This window comes from Procambarus clarkii, chromosome 76 (genome assembly GCF_040958095.1).
Source record: "Procambarus clarkii isolate CNS0578487 chromosome 76, FALCON_Pclarkii_2.0, whole genome shotgun sequence".
Classification (NCBI taxonomy): Eukaryota; Metazoa; Arthropoda; class Malacostraca; order Decapoda; family Cambaridae; genus Procambarus; species Procambarus clarkii.
Window position 1 is genome coordinate 27,697,801 of NC_091225.1, and position 14,322 is coordinate 27,712,122.

The following is a 14,322-nucleotide window of genomic DNA, read 5'->3' on the forward strand; positions in this document are numbered from 1 at the left end:
TGCCCCAAAGAATGAGGTGATTTGATAAAATGCTATGCCCAAGATTACCATCCGAGTGCCGGCGGGGAAGTGGTTCATATAGCCTCGGCTATCACTTCCTTATGTCCGGTCGTGATTGTCAAGCGGATTAAGGCGTCCCTGTACATACCAGTTGTGGGAGTATGGGTTCGAGTCACTTCTGGGGTGTGAGTTTTCAGTTATATATATATATATATATATATATATATATATATATATATATATATATATATATATATATATATATATATATATATTTATATATGTCGTACCTAGTAGCCAGAACGCACTTCTCTGCCTACTATTCAAGGCCCGATTTGCCTAATAAGCCAAGTTTTCATGAATTAATGTTTTTTCGTCTACCTAACCTACCTAACCTAACCTAACCTAGGTTTTTTTGGCTACCTAACCTAACCTTACCTATATATATAGGTTAGGTTAGGTTAGGTAGGGTTGGTTAGGTTCGGTCATATATCTACGTTAATTTTAACTCCAATAAAAAAAATTGACCTCATACATAGTGAAAAGGGTACCTTTATCATTTCATAAGAAAAAAATTATAGTAAATATATTAATTCAGGAAAACTTGGCTTATTAGGCAAATCGGGCCTTGAATAGTAGGCTGAGAAGTGAGTTCTGGCTACTAGGTACGACATATATATATATATATATATATATATATATATATATATATATATATATATATATATATATATATATATATATATATATTATTAAATATGACCGAAAAAGTAAGATTAATAATTCTAACACGAATTTTCTCAATCTTAGAATTATTGTAATTCTATAATTCACCATATAATAGTGTTATATAATAGTGTTAGAATTCTATAATTCACCACCTTAGTGTTAGAATTATTAATCTTACTTTTTCGGTCATATTTAATAATATATGTCTACAGGAAAGACTGCTACCAAAATATACTAATATATATATATATATATATATATATATATATATATATATATATATATATATATATATATATATATATATATATGTCGTACCTAGTAGCCAGAACGCACTTCTCAGCCTATTATGCAAGGCCCGATTTGCCTAATAAGCCAAGTTTTCCTGAATTAATATATTTTCTCTAATTTTTTTCTTATGAAATGATAAAGCTACCCATTTCATTACGAATGAGGTCAATTTTTTTTATTGGAGTTTAAATTAACGTAGATATATGACCGAACCTAACCAACCCTACCTAACCTAACCTAACCTATCTTTATTGGTTAGGTTAGGTTAGGTAGCCGAAAAAGTTAGGTTAGGTTAGGTTAGGTAGGTTAGGTAGACGAAAAACAATTAATTCATGAAAACTTGGCTTATTAGGCAAATCGGTTCTTGCATAGTAGGCATAGAAGTGAGTTCTGGCTACTAGGTACGACATATATATATATATATATATATATATATATATATATATATATATATATATATATATATATATATATATATATATATATATATATATATATATATATATGTACATGTATGTATGAGTGTGTGTACATGTGTATACAACATTAATAATTTTGTAATTAGCGTCAAACATTGTTGTTTGCTTAGCTAAACGAACTAGAGGGTTCAGTTCCTGAACCGATTATGTGCCTCTGTAATCCTTTACACCACCGCCCACGGGATGGGTATGGGGTGCATAATAAAGAAAGAAATAGAAGAAATTGAAATTTCATAATACGGTTATTGACATTCAATAATAGTAAGATAAATCAATGAGGAACAAATGGGAGACCAGTGATCAGATGAATATTACAGACTCAAGGGCAGCCTTCTCTTCTTGTATATAAATGAAAAAATATATTCGTTTGTTTAATTCTAATGCTTGTAGGCGAGAACAGTTGTGAACGCCAGCTAGCGCACAAGTACATGAGCGCCCAAAATACTTTTACACAAAAGACATGTACAGACAGGCGTGTGGCTTCTGACTTCTTTTTTTATTGATTAATATTAAATATTAGGCGCTTACCTATAATAGTTATCATTTTATACAAGTATAACTCTCACATAATAAATATAAAAGGAGTTTATCCAAAAACTGACAGAAGTGTTGTGTTTTGTGCGTTGTATCGTGTTTGTGGGCATTCGGGTGTGTTGTGTTTACGCTGGCGGGCGGCGTCCTTACCAACTCCGGATTATGTCTATTACATCACTAAACTTTATTTAATAACTATATGCCTGTTAAATAGAAGATTTTAATTGTTAATAGCATTATATTGTCGTTTTAATATGGAACACGTACACGTATGCGAAACGTCGAAAGCTGGTGTCCGAAGTGGTAAAAATATTAGAGTGCGATGTTGTCAATGTACGGAGTGTCTTGTCAACAAAGCGGTCAGTTTGTGGTCCGTGCAGTCAGCAAGAAGACAAACGCTTCATGCAATCACGCAAATATTATCGTAAGTAAACACTTATATTTTATAATATTATTAGATTCTGGTGCTGGCTATAGTGCTGGTGTATTAAGAGGTGAGGAGCAGTGGTGGTGTATTGAGAGGTGAGGGGCAGTGCTGTATTGAGAGGTGAGGGGCAGTGCTGGTGTATTGAGAGGTGAGGGGCAGTGCTGGTGTATTGAGAGGTGAGGGGCAGTGGTGGTGTATTGAGAGGTGAGGGGCAGTGGTGGTGTATTGAGAAGTGAGGGGCAGTGGTGGTGTATTGAGAGGTGAGGGGCAGTGGTGGTGTATTGAGAGGTGAGGGGCAGTGGTGGTGTATTGAGAGGTGAGGGGCAGTGGTGGTGTATTGAGAGGTGAGGGGCAGTGGTGGTGTATTGAGAGACGAGGGGCAGTGCTGGTGTATTGAGAGGTGAGGGGCAGTGCTGGTGTATTGAGAAGTGAGGGGCAGTGGTGGTGTATTGAGGCGAGGGGCAGTGCTGGTGTATTGAGAGGTGAGGGGCAGTGGTGGTGTATTGAGAGGTGAGGGGCAGTGGTGGTGTATTGAGAGGTGAGGGGCAGTGGTGGTGTATTGAGAGGTGAGGGGCAGTGGTGGTGTATTGAGAGGCGAGGGGCAGTGGTGGTGTATTGAGAGGCGAGGGGCAGTGGTGGTGTATTGAGAAGTGAGGGGCAGTGGTGGTGTATTGAGAGGCGAGGGGCAGTGGTGGTGTATTGAGAGGCGAGGGGCAGTGCTGGTGTATTGAGAGGTGAGGGGCAGTGCTGGTGTATTGAGAGGTGAGGGGCAGTGGTGGTGTATTGAGAGGTGAGGGACAGTACTGGTGTATTGAGAGGTGAGGGGCAGTACTGGTGTATTGAGAGGTGAGGGGCAGTACTGGTGTATTAAGAGGTGAGGGCCAGTGCTGGTGTATGGAAAGGCGAGGTACTGTGCTGCACATACAGTATATAAAAACAGCATAATATTTTAATCACAAGCAGGGTTTCCTAATGGCTCCTTGAGACTTATGTGCAAAGTACTTAACCCAGTTATAAGTTCCAAATCATGTGTGTCATATTATTAAACATCTCTTTAGAAAGCTGATTTATGTTATTTCTTAGTGTTCACTACTACTAGGTAATGATAAATATATATCTCACTGATATATTATTAATTATATTCAGCTATTGCAGATGATTTTGATGCTGCAAACCGGAGATGCATAGCTGCGGAAGACACGTCTGAAGTGGAAACTTAAAACGAAGCTTCAGATATGAAGCAAAGAATGCCAAGAATAACAAATGTAAGCATTGAAAACCTGGTTCAGTAATGAAAAAATTTCACAAAATTGACATACTGTGCATTATTTCATCTCATTGTCAATCATATTTAATGATTTTTTTTTTATGGAGTAATCTTTGCTATGTTGATAGTGCTCGTTGTGTGTCTGCAGGTGCATTCATTGTGTGTATGATGCCTGGTGTTAAAGTATTATTTCTTACTCGTTCATGCTCTCGTTTAGACGTTTGGCCTCGATGAGGTTCAGTCTTGTGACTGGTGTGTGGCACGTTTCTGTTGAAATGTAGTCTTTTCGAGACTACATTTCAAATATTACCTAACATACATGGCTACTCCCTCTCCTTGTCTAATATATCTATCTGTGTGAAATAGATTAAATCCATTTATTTGATATTCATCTAATAGTTCTCTATTTTCTACATTCATCCATGTTTTGGTAAGTGCAATAATATGTATTGTTTCATTGCAGATAAGAGATTCCAGATCGTTCCAGATTTCCGAAATACTGAAACGCACACCATACAGGCTTGGTGGATCTCGGTGCAAGGTAAAATTTATTTACTTGTACAGTATATATTTTTAGCTAATTTTCAGTATATAAAACCACAGTACTTAATTTTATCAGTGTCAAAGACACAATTACATCTTACTCATAAATACCTTTATGTACCTCACTTGTGGTAACATATACACACATTAAGTGTATTATGCAGCATTATCTGTAATCAACTGATTTTCAGAGCTGCTCATTACAAAAGACTCTTTTTAAAAAAGTGTTTCTTAACAATAGGAGCATTTCATTACAATATATCCATAATCAACTATATCAAACCCTATTACAGGTAAAACCAGTAGGCATTCTACTGTATTTTATCAAACCCCTATTAGAATAATAGATCTTGTAATGATTTTGCAAAAATAGTGCCATTTACTATTTTTAAATTATTATTAAAAAATTTACCGATATGGTGCATTCGGATGACAAAACAAATTTTTCACTTTTGACAATTGAGCACCTGCTACATCCAGATTCCCGGGAGGAAAGGAAGGACGATCTTTGGAATCATTACCTAAGTAGACAGGAAAGCTCATTTATCAATATTAACATTATACATATTTTGATCAAAATAGAAAATATCACGGAAACTCCGAAACTCGGAAAAATCCAGATGACATCTATAAACAAATCTCCTTTTCCTAGTTCTGCATCTCTCCTTTGGAATAAATTTTGTTGTGCCTTTATCATATATTTCACAAAACTTGACATACATCTCATTTACTTCATGTCCTAACAGCAAGTGTTTGTCAAATTCCTTAAGGAAATATCTGAGTTCCCCATAATGACTTTTCCACAAATCAGGTTTTTCAACTGCTTCAAGCTTATTTTCTAACAGATTATAATGCATTGCATACTTTATTCCCAAAAAGACATGGTCACTTTTACCCAAGGGAGAGAGGTACTGAATGATAAATATCTCTTCCTCTTGTAAATATAACATCCAGAATGGAGGGAACATCCCCTTCCCTCATCCTCGTAGCTTGTTTAACATGTAGAAACATGAATGTTTACAGGATGAGGTTTACAAATCTACAAGTCCAAAAATCCTCTGTTCTAGCTTAGCAAAGCTTAGCTTAGCCTACTATATTGAACTTTAACTTTATAACAAAACCAATTAAAAGGGTTTGCAATAATATTAGTTGAAAAATTCTACCAGTTTTTGTTTTTATGTGTTAATAGTAAAAATGCATATGTTTTTATTGTTAAATTTCAAAGTAATATCAGTTTGAAGACGTTTAAGAATAAATATGGCTAGGTCCCTTTAGTGTATAAATGTATATTATCCACCAAAAAATTCACACACACAAAAATTGTTATTTGTAACTTATAAACTTTTTCTAGTATGTGTCCTGAAGTAAATTTCTATCAAACCTCACTGGAAAATTCATTGGGGTTGTATGTTTATTGTTAGTATGATATACAGTCTACTGATCAATTGAACTAGGTACTATTTATCATCCGAATGCACCAATATGTCTTCATTCTTCCCAGATGAAGGAACTAGGTAATGTTCATCATCTGAATGCACCATCTGCAATGCATCATCTGAATCCTTTCCCACACTCATGACACACGGGAGGTTTATCAGCTGTATGCACAATCCTGTGAGCTTTTATAAGTCGCAGACGAATCCCTTGCCACACTCAGGATATTCACGAGGTTTATCATCCGTATGCACAGTCATGTGACTTATTGTACTGGAACGTTTCCCAAATCAACAGATAATTTTAAGTTGGCGTGGTTGGTCTGTGAGCTCGGTTTGTCCGGCACTTATAATATAAAAATTTATTATACGTACTGTCTCCACTCGATCATCCGGACTATATGGGAAGGACTCCCAGCCGGATTATCACATTTTTCGGATAATGGTACTTTTTCACCTACGAGTCCAAAAGTGACCATTACCAACTATTTTTATACCACAACATAATTTGAATTGCCATGCCACATACAATTATTAAATATTCAACTAGAAACCTCAACTTACCTTGTTGGAGTTCGTCTTCTTGATTGATGCCACACATCTTGAAGTTTAGAATTCTTAACAATTTACGTAACCTATACTAACACAGCACTAAAATTAACACTTAAAATTACTGTACAGTTCATTAAGCAAAGTTAGTTTTGACTTCCAGCTGCTGAAGCCTCACTGCTTGAAGGCATTTGGGTTGCCTGTGAGGCCTCACTTGTTCAAGGTGCTTGTTTGTGTCTCACTTGTTGAAGCGCTTGCATGCCCTCACTTGTTGAAGGTGCTTGACTTGCCTGTGATGCCTCACTTGTTGAAAGCGCTTGCTTGCGCCTCACTTGTTGGAGGCGCTTGGCTTGCCTGTGAAGCCTCATTTGCTGAAGGTGCTTGGCTTGCCTGTGGCACCTCACTTGTTGAAGGCGCTTGACTTGCCTGTGATGCCTCACTTGTTGAAAGCGCTTGGCTTGCCTGTGGCACCTCACTTGTTGAAGGCGTTTGGCTTACCTATAACGCCTCACTTGTTGAAGGCATATGGCTGCCTGTGACGCCTCACTGGTTGAACAACACATAACTTGTCTTTAATTGCTAGGACAACCTTCTTCCTCTTAACACCTCCAGAACGATTGATGATGCTACCAGACACAGTCTTGGCCAAAAATGTTTAAAGTTACTATGAAAATAAAAAAGTTATTTAATAAAATATTTCACTAATGGCGCAGCACTGTGTATAACACGAGGGACGGACGCACATGGGTTGACCAGTGTTGGACGGGTCCACTTGGGGTAGGGCAGCTATAGCACATTACGTAGGCCACCAGGAGGAAAAAACTCACAATATTTTTGAAGGAAACTTTAGCCTGTGCACATTGCTTTTAGGAAACTTATTTATTTGTTATTACCTAATTACTAGTACTTATTTCATTTGTTTTTGGCTATGATTAATTGTTCTAAAATTAATGGCAATTCCTGTACCCAGGTGGTCCCTCCCGACGCACCCCTCCCACCCTCCTGACACCACCCACTAACCCCACCCCCTCCTCCACCATGCGTCTAGAGCCACAGACGGGATTAATACGGTATGCCAAATTTTCATCCGGCCAAACCAGCTTTCATCCAGTTCCTGTGACCATTTTGGCCAGGGATACAGTACAAGGGATTCGTCAATCACCAGCTTCTGTGCTGGTACGTAAAAATCTCTGAATTTTCCAATCACTTTATTCATATAGTGCCTCACTCGCCAAAGACTATCATCCTCTGTCCGGTCCTCATTGCTTGCAAAATGCAGACACCTGAGGAGTATCTGAAATCTGTCTCGGGACATATTTCTCGAAGAAAGGTGTTAGAATAGTCAGATCTTTGTTCCAGTAATCTGTGACAGCGTGTTTGATACAGTGTTTCATCAACATACATATCGCTAGAAAAACATACATTTCACCTACATTGGTGGTTTTCCAACGTTGCAATTGTGAAAATTCTGTTCTCTCTTCTAATGAGATGAGCCGCATGAAGGTTTGTTTCGTGTACAAGATATTCCATGAGCGGCTCATCATAGAATGCGGTAAAATAATCACATTCACTCATATCCTCTCCATTATTAGGGAAAAGCTCTGTAATCCCAACGTCGTTATTGTCAAAGGCAGGAATTCGGGGAATAAAACCAGCACCATCACTCCACACTAGTACACCTGGTGTCCTGCGAGACGCAGGGGGCGCAACAGGGGCACTACGGCGGGGAAGCGATGCACCCCGTGGACCAGGAGCTGAAGCCCGTCTACGCACAGTACGGACGCTACGTGCCCGTGAGGTGGAAGCACGTGAACATGAGGCTCTTGGTGCCTCATGTTGTTCCATGCGGTGGCGCTTGGCTGGGCGAGACACTGCTGACGCGACAAAATCTCGCCCAGTAACACCACTGGTACTGGCACCAGGCTCGGTAACACTATGTTCTGATTCCACTTCACTAAAACCAGAAAAAGAGTCACCTTCCTCTGACTCGTCACCGAAAATATCCTCAGACTCTAAATAAGCACAGGAACTGTGTGGTCGAGGGTGAATTGGAGTAGACACTGGGCGTGGTGGCATGTGTGAGCGTATAGGCTTCGCTATGGGAGGCGGCTGTATCTCATTTTCACTGTCTGTGCTATCATCATCGGTCAATTGTGTGTAGTCTTTATTAATATCAAGAGTCATCAAAGTCACTTTCCTCACCATCGGAAAATAATTCACTGGTTATTTGCTCTTGGGTGAGTGATTGCGTGGGGCATGCCCGGGAAGTGTTCGGCCGTGCGCTCGACATGGTGGCTGCTGGGTAACTGAGTCCTCCCACTCGATAGTAGCGTGAGCTGGATTTTTTTCAAAACGGTGGCTGTTTACTATAGCCCCTGGGCAGCGTATGGGGATCCCCTATACCCCGCGGGCCTTTCAAATCTTACGCGGTACTCCAAAGCATCATATAATGCGATGCGCAATGTACTGCAAGTAGGTCAAAGCATTATGTCATGCGATGCGCAACTAAAGGGTTAAACAAGCGCTGCAGAGGATGACGTAATCTTCACAGCTTCGTAATCTTCAGCTTCGTTAACCACCGTGCTGCTCGGAGTTTATTGTGAAATTCTCCCTGTGTGCATGAAATAAAGTGTTCCAAAAAATTATTTTTTCTTCGTAAAATGATAAATGCTCTTCCATGAACATGTCTATGGAAAAATAAATATCAAATTCCACTTACTTTGGCTGTGAGGACGTGGACAAGGTGCACTGTGACATCATCAGGGGCTGGTCACCCTTGCGTAACTCGCCCAGACACGGTCGCGCGGGCCATTCAACCACCGGGTGTTGCCATAAATATATTTTCAATTATTTGTTCTATGTATTTCCAATGCAGTTTTATTTGTTTTTTTATCGTATATGATGCATATTTGTGTCCTTTACAATATGTATACAGTAGAATGTTCATAATGTTCCATAGAACTGTGATACATGTGTCAGTAATGTGTCCACAATAAATGTTTATTGTCGCAATATTACTTGTTAAATATTCACTAAAATTACAATATGTACAGTTTCACACATTATTTACACAGTAACACACTGTATTACACAGTACTTCGGAAGTGAGTAATAATCAACGAAGTAGTCCATAGTACACAGCGCGACTTCGCTTTCATTGCACAAAGTACAGATAGATTTTGCTTCCTGTTTCTTCGTTCTGTGTGCTTGCAAATAACGCACTCACGTACACCCTTGGCATTAGTACCTGTAGGTGGTATGTAGCCAAGCTTGTAAAATGTAAGGCAGGTTATCTTCAGGTTATCTTGAGATGATTTCGGGGCTTTTTTAGTGTCCCCGCGGCCCGGTCCTCGACCAGGCCTCCACCCCCAGGAAGCAGCCCGTGACAGCTGACTAACACCCAGGTACCTATTTTACTGCTAGGTAACAGGGGCATAGGGTGAAAGAAACTCTGCCCATTGTTTATTGCCGGCGCCAGGGATCGAACCTAGGACCACAGGATCACAAGTCCAGCGTGCTGTCCGCTCGGCCGACCGGCAGTCTTGAAAAGATTACAGGAAAAGATCAATTTGTATGGTAGTTGTGAAAAGATCACTTTGTATGGACCCCACACAGGGAAAAGATTCAGCCAGCCTCAAAGAGTGTCCATCAGTCAAGAAGAGATTTAGCTATTCTTCGAATTATCTATGGAAAACACCACCATGGAAGCCGCTAACACTGTTCATCTATGCTACTTGAATCAGATGCATCATCACTGAACGCAGAAAACATTTCATCTATGTATCATCTAAATAAATTGGAGATATCATAGGTGGGCCAGGGTGGCGCTCAGAGCTACAATTGGATACTCTCGCTGTATCTTCATCATAAGTGCTGTATAACTTGCATCCGATCTTTGTGTTAGGTCCTTATTGCACCTAGCTTCACCAATATTATGATCCTTATGTTCTTCAAACAATAATGTTTGAATTTCACCGACAGAGTGCAATCTTTCAACACCGCGTCGGACAGCTGTTTGAGAGTCAGAGGCATGTGCGCCACCCATGGTTGCTCATTCAGTACTAACCCAGACAGCAGTCCTAGGGCATTCTGGGAATTTTTTTCCAAGATGGCTGCCTCTTACTGAAGGTCCTAAGAGTTCATTTTGTACACAACCAACCTTGCACACATTCAGAATGGGTACGAAAAAATCAGAGTTTTCTTGGTTGGCGCAGTTCCCACCGACCGAGAATACTCGTTTGGCGCAGTTAAGTGGTTAAAAGTACTGCAAGTCAATTTACCAATTTTATTATAGTATTACAACATTTTTTTTTTTTCAACAAAAGCTACATATTAGTCTCTGCAAATGTATATTTTATCATTAGCAGAGAAAAGGTGAGCTCAAAAGATTTCGTCTTGGCTAGCTCTCAGTTAATGACAAGGCTCGAACGCCATTGTGTGGCCAGGCTGCCACAGCCTGTGTCGTAACATTAAAAATACATTACCTGCACTGTACAGGGTAAAACAAAACACATCTCTAAAATTTTATTGAGAAAATATTAACAATCACTGATTGATACATGAAATATTTTGCAATGTAAAGAAATGAACCAATTTTTTTCCCACTACTTGATCAGAGTGGTTCACACATCATCCATGCAGCAGCCAACAGCTGGCTTAATCGTCGGCGTGGCACAAAATTGTAACACAATTACACAATAAACTTTATTTAATTTTAGTTATACAATATAAAATATATCCTACCTGAATGTTACTTGAAAAATTACCCAACCAGACTTAACTTCGGAAATACCGGAGCCCCGGAAATAACGACGAGGGTACAGCCCCATATAGGCCGTTAAATCGAGTGGATACTTTTCAGGCATTCACTTCACACAACAGCTAGGCTTACTACTAATTCACATGAGAATAACACACTACACTTTAAAAAAAAAAAGTTGACTGAGCTGTAATGCACTTGTACAATTGAAAATCATTTCTATATTTACACAGTGTACATTATACTGTGCAGTACAGTATCTTTTTGTCAAGGCTCAATTAATCATTAACCCTAAAGCTGCTAAGGGGTCCTGAGGAGATTTACACCCCTGTGCGCAAGAAAAAAAAATTCAATTTTTTTTTCGTCTTATAAAAATGTTAGTGTTCCCTGAGCACGGGGAAAAAAAATCGTAGGAGACATATTTTGGGCGTAATAGACTGAGGAAGTCTGGCAAAAAGTGGGCGTTCACAGAGTGGTCTTCAGAGTCAGTCAGCATCACCTGAGCTAACAGGTGGGAGTTGCCACAAAGATATTATCACCTAATTATTTCAATGTTTCTGATTGATTTTTTCTTGGTTATTTTGCAGTAATATTATTCAATAGTGTGTATTGTGATATATTTATATAATAAAAGGGGTGAATCATCGCTATACTCAAAAGTATGGTGTGCATATTAGTGATTCAATTATTATGTTCATAAAACAATAAACAAATAGTTTTGCTGTTGTTACACACTCTACACAGGTTATATATAAGTATCTGCATGTTTTGTTCACCATAACAAACCACTAAGTTGGTATTGTAAGTCTAAAAGCAATGAGGAGTGACCGTCACACACCACCCAGCCATTCGTTGCCACTCCCTCAACAACGCCTCACTCGCCCACTTTCTCCTCCCACCATCCTGTTATATATTTTATTCACAATATACAGACGTTATATATAAGTATCTACATGTTTTGTTCACCACAACTGTACAACTAAGCTGATATAGTTAGTTCAGGCACTAGGAGTCGTCGCTACACACAGTCAGCTGGTGGCTCCCTCACTCATTCATGGTCACACGCACTAAACTTTCTCCCCCAACAATACGGTTTGTGGTGTTATACATACAGATGTTATATACATCTACATACAGATGTTATATATATAAGAATGTATATGTTTTGCTCACCACAACTGTACAACTAAGCTGATATAGTTAGTTCAGGCACTAAGAGACGTCGCTACACAGTCAGCTGGCGGCTGCCTCCCACACTCATTCAAGGTCACACGTACTAAATTTGTCCCCCGACAATACTGTTTGCAGTGTTATTACACTATATATACACATTATATATAAGTATCTACATGTTGTATGCACCGTAACTGTACACCTAAATTTGTAGGGTGCCCAAAGAGCACAGTGGCCACCCTCTACACAGCCAGACAAATCATGCAGACGACATCACCTCCGTCACCCAAATGGCTCCTCCCAACATAATCCTTTTGCTGTTATTACACTAATACACACATTATATATAAGTATCTACATTTTTGTTCACCATAGAAAACCACTGAGCTGGTATGGTGAATGCAGACAATAACAGGTGGCCACACAGTCAGTAAACGATGCTATCTCCCTCCATCCCTCAGCATCACTCCTCCCATAGCGCTAATTATCACAACAATGCTGGTCATTTTTATCAGTCAGGGGTCATACAGTAGTCAAAAAAACAATAATGTTTGTTTCGTTACACGGTTCACTTTGCCACTGTTCACCATTGTACCATCATGAACGGTTGTCAGCAGGTTCACTTCTCTCGTCTTTCCACCGAACCGAGGGTATTTGATTACATTTCCGTAGCTGGCACTCACCAACTGCAGGTCACCGTCAAACACTGGCATTTCCCTTCTTCGTGTCTTTACTGTGCCAACCAATCCGGTTCTATTTTCAATCAAGAACCCAGCTAGCAATGGACTTGTATAGTAGTTATCTGTGTATAAGATGTGGCCCTAGTTCATTCATGGTGCCATCAGTGACTTCACCACACTACCCGAGAAACCATGTTCGTCGTTACTGGGAATGTCTACATCACTAGCTGAATACAGAATCATGTGTAACACGTATCCTGTTTCACAGTCACACAGTACAAAGAATTTCAATCCAAATCTGTTTCTTTTGGAGGGAATATACTGTCTCCACTCGATCATCCGGACTATATGGGAAGGACCCCCAGCCGGATTATCACATTTTTCGCATAATGGTACTTTTTCACCTACGAGTCCAAAAGTGACCATTTCCAACTATTTTTATACTACAAACAACATAATTTGAATTGCCTTGCCATATACAATTATTAAATATTCAACTAGAAACCTCAACTTACCTTGTTGGTGTTCGTCTTCTTGATTGATGCCACACATCTTGAAGTTAAAAATTCTTAACAATTTACGTAACCTATACTAACACAACACTAAAATTAACACTTAAAATTACTGTACAGTTCATTAAGCTAAGTTAGTTTTGACTGCCAGCTGCTGAAGCCTCACTGGTTGAGGGCATTTGGGTTGCCTGTGAGGCCTCACTTGTTGAAGGTGCTTGCTTGCACCTCACTTGTTGAAGCGCTTGCATGCCCTCACTTGTTGAAGGCGCTTGGCTTGCCTGTGACGCCTCACTTGTTAAAGGCGCTTGCTTGCGCCTCACTTGTTGAAAGCGCTTGGCTTGCCTGTGGCGCGTCACTTGTTGAAAGCGCTTGGTTTGCCTATAATGCCTCACTTGTTGAAGGAGCTTGGCTTGCCTGTGGCGCCTCACTTGTTGAGGGCGCTTGGCTGCCTGTGACGCCTCACTGTTTGAACAACACGTAACTTGTCTTTAATTGCTAGGACAATCTTCTTCCTCTTAATACTTCCAGAACGATTGATGCTGCTACCAGACATATTCTTGGCCAAAAATGTTCAAAATTACTATGAAAATTAAGAAAGTTATTTAAAAAAATATTTCACTAATGGCGCAACACTGTGAGGCCGCACTGGTTGAGGTGTATAACTGTGACTTGTCTTTTATTGTTAGGACAACTTTCTCCCTCTTAACACCTCCAGAACGATTGATGCTGCTACCAGACATAGTCTTGGCCAAAAATGTTCAAAGTTACTATGAAAATAAAAAAGTTATTTAAAAAAATATTTCACTAATGGCGCAGCACTGTGTATAACACGAGGGACGGACGCACATGGGTTGACCAGTGTTGGACAGGTCCACTTGGGGCAGCCATAGCGTTACGTAGGCTGCCAGGAGGAAAAAAATTCACAATATTTTTGAAGGAAACTTCA

General features: G+C 39.6%; 1 protein-coding gene across 2 annotated transcripts in view; it reads left to right on the top strand.

Moving 5' to 3' along the window:
• The first annotated feature begins 1,930 nt into the window (after positions 1-1,930).
• LOC123753455 (zinc finger protein 271-like) overlaps positions 1,931-14,322 on the top strand; it is a 351,329-nt gene continuing 338,937 nt past the window's right edge. The window contains exons 1-3 of one of the 2 annotated variants that reach the window (XM_069313765.1): positions 1,931-2,457; positions 3,616-3,725; positions 4,191-4,268. In XM_069313765.1, coding sequence (XP_069169866.1) covers positions 3,696-3,725; positions 4,191-4,268 — 108 coding nt within the window. In that variant the 5' untranslated portion in view covers positions 1,931-2,457; positions 3,616-3,695. The remainder of the gene's footprint in view (positions 2,458-3,615; positions 3,726-4,190; positions 4,269-14,322) is intronic. The other variant, XM_069313762.1, reaches the window with a different exon arrangement.